Source organism: Mercenaria mercenaria, chromosome 7 (genome assembly GCF_021730395.1).
Source record: "Mercenaria mercenaria strain notata chromosome 7, MADL_Memer_1, whole genome shotgun sequence".
NCBI lineage: Eukaryota > Metazoa > Mollusca > Bivalvia > Venerida > Veneridae > Mercenaria > Mercenaria mercenaria.
The window spans coordinates 8,372,747-8,382,308 of NC_069367.1; the positions used below are offsets into that span (position 1 = coordinate 8,372,747).

The following is a 9,562-nucleotide window of genomic DNA, read 5'->3' on the forward strand; positions in this document are numbered from 1 at the left end:
AACAAGCTATTGCCCTTTGATTGTTCATTATTAGTATACTATAGTACAAGTTATGTCCGGAGTATTTTGTCAGCAACCACTTGTTGGAATTTAGCTTAACTTCATATGAAGCTTTTCTATCAAGAGATGCGTATATGATCTTCATGATCCGGTCGGACGATTTTCATCGACATTTCTAGTCCATAGTACTCCTCCGGAACAATTCGCTGAAATTCATCGAGACTTCGTAGAAACTGCACTCTCAAGAGGAGATGCGCATGTTGTCTTCATGTTTTGGTCGGATGATTTTCACTGAGTTATTGCTCTTTAAGGACGTATGCTAGAATTTGGTGCGAAAATTTTCTCAATAACAGAATTTCTTCAAACTTTGAATATTGAAGGACAATCATCTAAGAAACAAAAAAATGCAATAAAAATCATAGGTCACCGGTATCGAAAAAGAGTTATCTGCCCTTGAAAAGGGCATTTCCCCCAAAAATGACGTTTTCAAGGACAGATAACTCTTTTTCGAATCTGGTGACCTATGATTTTTATTGCATTTTTTTGTTTCTTAGATGATTGTCCTTCAATATCCAAAGTTTAAAGAAATTCTGTTATTGGGAAAATTTTCGCCCATCTCATATACAGGGAATTCTAGCGTACGCCTTTAATTATTCAACATAGTTAACAATAGAGTCATCCAAGTCAGAAGTATTTCTCAGCAGCCAAGAGGAAGTGAAGACATTTTGTTCATGTTCTTGTGGCATGATTTTTCAACGAGACATTGCGCTTTGATTATTCAACATAAAGTAAACTATACGTGCCCAGTCAGTGAATTCCAATTTTGTTCATTTAACATGCAATACTCATATTTCGGGGAGCATCATTCGGTTTAACCGATATTTTCTTGTTACTTTAATTATTATTCAAAAGTTGAGATTTTTCACAAGAAGTCTATGATAAAGTGTAAGTAAACTGTAGCCATTACCCAAGTGAAACTGTTACTGGTCTGCAATGTTTCGGACATGCAAAAATAATTTATAAAATAATTTATTTTTTACCTCGGAGTCTGAGTAGCATTCACTCTTGTGATGTTTATGTTTCAAAGCTCTCGCTTCTGAATAGTGGTAAACCGTTGAAAAACACAAAATGACCTGAAATGTACATGAAAAGTATGTTATATGGACAACAAACACACGAGAAACCCGTGAAAAGCATACTTATTTATAACCGAGTTTTAGATAACCAGAAATGTAAAGCAAGAAATTTATGTATAGGTATCACATGTAACGTTTCCAATATAGATACTAATTCCCCGTTGGCCGTCTCGGACTTTTTCTTTTTGAGTTCCATTTCGGGACCCATATATAGATTTTTTTTTAATTTGAAAAGTGTGCATAATGTCTTATTGTTTAGTAAAATTCAACGAAGTTCTCTCAAGCTAGTAAATGTCATTACAATACGTTTTAAATAATATGATAAGATGTAATGTTTTTGTAGCTCACCTGTGATATTTCAATACTATTTTATTTATTTTGTTGGATTTAACGTCGCACCGAAACAATTATTGATCATATGGCGACTTTTCAGCTTTGATGGTGGAGGAAGACCCTGTGATATTTTAAAGCACAACGGGATGGTTTTATACAGTTTATGAAAATCTTAAATCTCACTTTAAAACAACGCATTGCCCGGCCTCAATTTCGGTATTGCTTAATTTAAGATACTGCGAAAATGAGAACAAAACAATATATAAGAAAGAAGAAACCTACGTAAAAATTGTAATGCAAAATAAAAAAAAAGACAGATATAAGATTCGAACCGTCAAATTATAAATTTATACGCCTCGATAGCCTATTGGTAGAGCGTCCGCTTCCAGTGCGGAAAATCGTGGGTTCGATCCCCGGCCGCGTCATACCAAAGACGTGAAAAGTGGTACCAGTAGCTCGCTTGCTTGGCGCTCATTAAAAGGGAAACTGGTCTCTTCTCTCATTACCTAGTGGATATGGACTCCAACAGGAATGAGGTGTCGAGAGTGATTAATATAAGTTGTAGATATTCCTTCACAATCGACCAAAAATAAATTATGTATAAACTTCATTATAAATTATCACTAAAAATGATTACAATTCCACCCACTGTTGTTGATTAATGTTCTTATCATCATAATTTGTGTTCTAAAAATACAAATTATCATACCACTGCTTTGCAAGTTAATCTCTCAAAATCACGGCCTGTAAATACTAGTTCTACCTCTTTTTGGTGGTTGGTTGAAAAAAAAAAGAGTTAATGATACCCCCGTGACAGCGCTATAATTACCGGAACTATAGGAGGTCTGAATGTAAACAAAGAAAGCGGTTGAGTCGTTGCGTAATTCTTCCATTGTTATGACTTCATGTGCTACATATGCTGTCAAACAAAATCAAAGCTGAAGAGACATATAAAAAAGGACACAAAGACAAAATTCGCCAGTGTTAACAGATGCAAAAAAGCCTTCTACTGCGTTGGCGAGCTGATGTAAACCTTCATGGAACAGTGAACCCAATGGTATGTCTACAGTGTGGAACGCCTTTTTTATTACAACCACTATAATTGTATACCTTAAGAATCAGTACTAATTTCAAGTTCTTAGGCAAGTTGGAGCCGTCATTTTGTTCTAACTCCATCTATCCATTTTCATATACTTCAATTTAGTAGCAACATATGGTAACGTGGCTCTTACAAGGGTGGAGCATTAAGCATCTTTTTAAGCATGTTGTTCTTTGTTTTTCTACTACTTATCACTGTTTTGGTAGATAAATAAAGTGAATAAAGGTATGTTTCCCTTGTTTATTTATGAAAACGAACAAGAAAACTCAGAAGCTCCTATATTACTGCATCTTGCAGTCGCTGATCCTGTGTCTCCTGCGTTACTGACCAGCACGGTCATAAATCGTTTTATACTGGTCTTCCAAGAAATATAATTCATCATTTATGATAAATATGTTACAGGAATGTGTCAATTATATCGCGGAAGTGGTAATTTTGCGTTTTTGTCGAATAACGTTCTGATATAATGCTTTTTTCTGAGTCGTTGCATTGTTTACCAGCTATTTTCGCAAGGTTTTCCAAAGTAATTGAGAAAAGTGCTTGGACTTGCTGGAAAACGATAGCAACGAGTATTTCATAATATTCGGAGCACATCTTGCACTATATGCCGTCCTTGACAACAAATTCTAACTAACAGAAAAAAATATATGATTTTCTTACCCAAAATCACCAAACGCGCTCCATTAGAGTTACTGATCCAGTTTTTCAAAGTAACGATTGGATACGGTGATAATATTGTGCGGTACTTATACTTTGTATCATAGAGACTCCTGGCTTTAGCAGTGACTAAATTGTATAATATCATTGACTACATGTACTGTTGTAATTAGTGAAACCAGTCCTTAAATGTTAATGGTAAATAGTACCTGTCTTTGTGTTCTTTATATTTTCTTTCTCTTGCGTGCTAGCATTAAGTAGTGTTTATTCGGTGATTAATGCATGTTTGATTTTCATTGGATTTATTATCAAATTTAAGTTAGACTTTTCTATCCCGTTTTTTAACATGTACAATGGATATAGTTATTTTAGCACAGGATATAGTTATTTTAGCATGAATATAAAGTTAAAATATGCTTTGCGAAAGGAACTTTAAGATTATATCAACTAACACTATATTTGTCAGACATTTGCTTTGACAATTGTCTATTACACGCATATCATTGATGAAATGAAAGTTTGTAAAAGCTTTGCCTATATTGCGGAACAAGGACAGATTAGGCATAAAACGTTTTGGTGTTTCCGGTATCCCCCCGACCTACTCTTGTTTTTGGCCCGACCCTAAATGTTTTTATGGCCTTACATTTTTTTTTCATTTTTTAACAAAATGTTGCAAAACTGCACTTTTTGATGCTTTAAACATGGTCAGTGATGTTAGAAGTCAATTTACTGATGCTCTAAAAGCAAATCCCTTTTATTTGTGTTCATGTTTGACACAAACAAAATAACTTCTAAAAATTCCCAATTAATGAAAAAAAAATTCAAAAACATTTTTCCGACCTACCTACCCTAATGTTTTTAGAATGTTACCGGAAACAAACAATTGTTTAGGCCTTAGAATAAATGAATTTTGCAGCTATCTTGAAATATTCCTGTATCTATTGAACGCAAAATTGAATGTAAAAGTAGAAGTTATATTGAAATCTATGGATAGCCGGTACGCCAAGTTAATTGCCAAATGCTAAATAATAGTGCAAAATGCTATTTTTCAAATGCTTAATGCCAGACATTGACCATCAAACGGTAATAATATTATTGTCAAGCTATAAATACTAATTATTAATTGCGGAAAATGAAACAATAAATTCCAAATGTTTATTGCTAGGTGCTCAGTCAGATAAAGAGCTGACTATATCAGTGTATGAATGCATCCTTTAAATAATCATCGGCATTTGTTATATATTTTTTCTCTATCAAAAACATCTTTGAAACATTTAATCAAAATACACAAGAAATCGACGCAGTTTAGATAAAATAAGAAAAAGAAACTCAAATACCTTGATTATAAGACACGCCATCCTTCATGACAAATCAGTCATTCAGCGTAAGCGCCGGATTAAATAATATTTTACTGGCACGTGGTCGTACCTCTATAAACGTTGAAACCAATAAAGTGCTTTCATTTAATATGTGGATAATAACACAAAATGTCCATTTCAAGAAATAACTAAGCCTAAGAATATGTGGATAATAACAAAAAATGTCCATTTCAAGAAATAAATAAGCCACATCAATATGCTAATAATAACAAAAGATAGACGAACAGCGAGTGTGAAAAACTTTTGACATACATTTAGGGATCCATAAATTTTACAGCGCTAAAGCGGCGATGAAAATCAGTAAATCATTGCTTTTATATAATTTATAATTTTTATTGTACTATTCAGCATATCCGTGTTTTAAAAGACGTTCGTCTTGTTTGCACAGTAAGGTAATAACAGGGTACCCTCTCTCATAGGATGGCTTATTCAGCATGTGAAGTTGGGCATCTGAATTTTGAGGATCTAATTTAAACTATAAACTTTATTGCCAGTAATACATCTACAAAATTAAATGCATACATCATAGTTTTAACAAGATAAGCAGGAAAGGCTCGTGGTCATGGAATTGTTCTCCTTCGCGGACAAAATAATTCGTTCAGCCCTAGAAAACAAACAAATCTGAACATAATTGTAAAGATGAAAAGCAAAAATAAACAAAAATGTGTATCTAGCAATAAGACGAAACATAGAGGAAAGAAGAGGGAGAGGGGGCGGGGGGGGGGGGGGGTGAGGATTTAGGGATTTCAGTCAATAAGACCAGAGTTATGTTCCTCTTAGACAAGCATATGTATAAATGACTTAAAATTCAGGTCACTTGACATTATTAGGATTGTTATTAAGCACACGAAGTCGTTACCTGCGATTTTGTTTCGGAATTCACTAAACCAGACCAGACTTATGACCATATGAGCCGTGCCATGAGAAAACCAACATAGTGGGTATGCGACCAGCATGGATCCAGACCAGCCTGCGCATCCGCGCAGTCTGGTCAGGCTCCATGCTGTTCGCTTTTAAAGCCTATTGGAATTGGAGAAACTGTTAGCGAACAGCATGGAGCCTGACCAGACTGCGCGGATGCGCAGGCTGGTCTGGATCCATGCTGGTCGCATACCCACTATGTTGGTTTTCCCATGGCACGGCTCATATGCTTAAAAGGCATAAAAGTTATGTCAAGTATTTGTCCAAGGGTCATAAAACAGTACAGGAATGAAAGTTGTGCGATTGGGATTTTACAAAGCCAGTCCACAACTTTGTAATGCACTGCCGTTTGTATATATAATCCCGCTCGAAAATAGTTGAGAAATATAGTCACATATACCAAATTATTTCTTAGTCTTAGTCTTAGACAAAAACCATATACATTTGTAAATGACGTCATCAATATGGTGTTCAATTATAAAAATAAAAATGCTAAGTAATGTCTGGATAAATCAATAGAAAGACTTATGATATAAGATACCTTGCCACGAAACAATATAATTTGGCATTCTAGGTATTCATATTTCCGCTTTAATATAAGAAAAAAAATGTATTCAATCCCTTTTACCCGTTTTCTTTGTACCCTATCCACTTCATTGTCAATACATTTTTACATGTCGCTATTACCTCTTGATATTTATTATGTTCGAAAGTTCTTGCTGAGTTTAATTTGAAAAACGATTATTTCCGAAATTGACAAGAAATATAACATAAAATAAAATACATATTATCAAAATCTGCTTTAATTCAGTACCTAGAATGAAAGAAAATTGAAGAAAATTCAGTACAAATCAATGTAGGCACAATCAACAACTTTTTATCTATTATAATTAGATTATGTGCACTCTGTATGTTTTGTTTACCTATTATAACTAGTTTAAATGTAAATATAATCAACAAATTATGTCTGGAGAAGTTTTATAGAAATATTTTATTCAAGGAAAATGTTCATAATAGGCTTCTTAACTAGGCGTAAAAAATAGTTTGTTTCCGGTATCCTGGTCTACCCTAAAGTTTTGGCCCGACCTTCAATGTATTTATGACCTTGGAGAATTTGTTTTCCAACTTTTTAACAAAAAGTTGCAAAACTGCACTTTTTATGCTTTAAACATGGTCAGTGATTTTAGAATCAACTTACTGATGCTCTATAGGCATAACCTCCTTATCTGAGTTCATTTCTTGACACGAAAGTTATTTATGAAAAATCTCAATTAATACAAACAATCCAAAACAAAAAAAATACCGACCTATCTACCTTATTTTTCAGCATGTTACCGTAAACAAACAATTTTTACGCCCTATTTGAAATTACTGATAACTATCTCATTCAAACTTGACTTCCAACACTCATGCAGTCTGCCTCAGCCCCGCAATACACCAGCTATTTACATACCAGAGTACTTGTAAATATAGTCATTCATACTTGACCCTAACACTAACTGTGTTTTACTTAATTCGTCCTCACCCTAGCCAAAATTTACACATAAACTTATTAGTACACCCGCATTTACAATATGCAGAGTTTAACATGCACTTTCTTGTTTACATTCAACTAATTGCAAAAGGGCATCAAGGGCAGGTGGAAATGTTGTCGTTACTGCAACAAAACGATCATGTCATATCCTTTCTTCCATCTTTTTTTTCTGTAAATGAGGGCGAACCTCCACACATACCATACGTTATTGTGATACTTTGCAATTTATACGTTAATGTAACGTTTCAAGAACGCTGCCTCTTAACAATACAGCAACATCGTTATGTTTGGTTTAGAGCATGGTAAAACATGAACAGTTTAAATAATACAGACAAGCTCAAAACGTACAAATAATGGAAAGTAGTGCAGCAACGTCAACAAAAACCAAAAACAACCGCCTCGATAGCCCAGTGGTAGAGCGCCCGCTTCGAGTGCGGGAGGTCGCGGGTTCGATCCCCGGCCATACCACAGACGTAACAAATGGTACCAGTACCTCCCTTGCTTGGCGCTCAGCATTAAAAAAGGGAAACTGGCCTCTTCTCTCATACCCTCGTGGCGATGGATTCCATCAGGAATGAGGTGTCGAGAGTGATTCATATAAGTTGTTAAACTTCCTTCATAATCGACCCGCCCGCTTAGCTCAGTAGGTAAGAGCGTTGGTCTACGGATCGCGGGGTCGCGAGTTCGATCCTCGGGCGGGGCGTATGTTCTCCGTGACTATTTGATAAACGACATTGTGTCTAAAATCATTAGTCCTCCACCTCTGATAATTCATGTGGGGAAGTTGGCAGTTACTTGCGGAGAACAGGTTTGTACTGGTACAGAACCCAGGAACACTGGTTAGGTTAACTGCCCGCCGTTACATGACTGATCTCTTTAAACCCCTGCGTGAATCCTCAGAATAGTCAATATCATAAAATTAATCCTTCATAATCGCCTAAAATAAATTTGTATAAACTAAAAACCAACGTTGGTGTGTTTACAACAGTAAATTCAAACATTCTCAAACTCTATATCCCTCCCATGTTACAAAGTTAAAAAAAGTAACACCGACAGCTGGTTTAAAACTTCTGACCCTTCAGAAATCCATTCAATATGATCGATATAGAATTCCGCTTAAGGTTTCAGGGGTGTGAGGGAACAATATCAAATAACACAAATCAAGAAAGTGAAACGTGATATTGCAATGCAAAATGTTGGAACATCGATTGTCAAAACATGTACATTAGTATTGAAGTAAATGCTAGTATAACTAAATAAATTTTCCGAAAAATGCAAATGCTATTCCCGGACATCAAGTTTATAAATCACATTTTCAAAAACAGTTAATTATGTTCGTTATTGATCAGCAAATAGCGACAAGAAGCGTGAAAATTTGATAACAAAAAGTGTTTCTGACCTCGTTGTAATCTGATTATGCTTTTAATGATTCACTTTTGAAGTAGATACAAATTTCCCGATTATTTAAGGTACAAATGACAAAAAATCATTCAAAGGGGTACAGCTCGAATGAGTTTCTAAGTAATCATCTGAAAAAAAGTCGTCCTCCATTCGGAAACCGAATGCCATTATTTTTTGCAAAAATAACAATTCTGAAAAACAACGTTCCACAGTTGTTACGTGAAAGTTTCACATCGCGCTATTGCAAAAGCATCAATTCAAACAGGCAACAGTCTTGAAAATTGAGTTTTTAAAGGCGTTTTTGACACTGTCCGCAAGTGGAGCCTTGTAGAGCTGCCTTTTAATTCAATGTTGTATTTCACAGTATATGATCATCTTTTTGTAAGTAATAACATTTGTTTTTCAGCATGTTAATTATTATGTCAAACAAACCCTACCTATGATTTTGGTAATAGTTGATGTCCAACCCCATCGAAACCTAAGCCTTGTTAGGGGATTCAGTGGGAATTCGTTCCTTATAACAACCAGTTTAACCCAGACCTATTATCTTGCTAAGTTACGTTCTTTACATCTAATTTATCTTCTAAAAGCCTTTATTAACGAATCATTAACGAATATTTTATTATTATACCAAAACATTAACAGGGCAAATTGCCGTGGAAACTGCTCATAATAACTGCTTATAACTACTTATAATGGCCGTTTTTGCTATACCTTGTCACAGATGTGTGTGTGTGTGTGTGTGTGTTCGGGTTTAACGTCTTTTTCAACAATTTTTCAGTCATATTGTCACAAATGTGGCTTTAAATTGCAAAAAAATGAATATATAACGAAGGTAACATTTGGTCGAATATTACCGCTGTTGCTTATAACCGTAGTCCTGGTGAGGCATTATGTATTTCATTAGATTGCAGTTGGGATATTCCCAGCTAAAAACACAAAGTTTACAATAAATGAAGTAATCTGTTTACTTCAATCAATCTTAACCCTTAGCCTGCTGGCGGCAGATGATTCTGCCTTTGCGACCAGTGTAAACCAAGATCAGCCTGCACATCCGTGCAGTCTGATCATGGTCTGCACTGTCCGCTATTCAGTTAGTAAA

The 9,562-nt window shown here is 35.1% G+C and overlaps 1 protein-coding gene across 1 annotated transcript in view; it reads right to left on the reverse strand.

Moving 5' to 3' along the window:
- The window catches only part of LOC123554999 (neurogenic locus Notch protein-like), a 44,939-nt gene extending 42,294 nt beyond the window's left edge, over nucleotides 1-2,645 (reverse strand). Inside the window, exons 1-2 of the mRNA XM_053548946.1 lie at nucleotides 2,580-2,645; nucleotides 1,041-1,133 (exon numbers count right to left, since the gene is read on the reverse strand). Coding sequence (XP_053404921.1) covers nucleotides 1,041-1,133; nucleotides 2,580-2,645 — 159 coding nt within the window. The remainder of the gene's footprint in view (nucleotides 1-1,040; nucleotides 1,134-2,579) is intronic.
- Nucleotides 2,646-9,562: the final 6,917 nt, after the last annotated feature.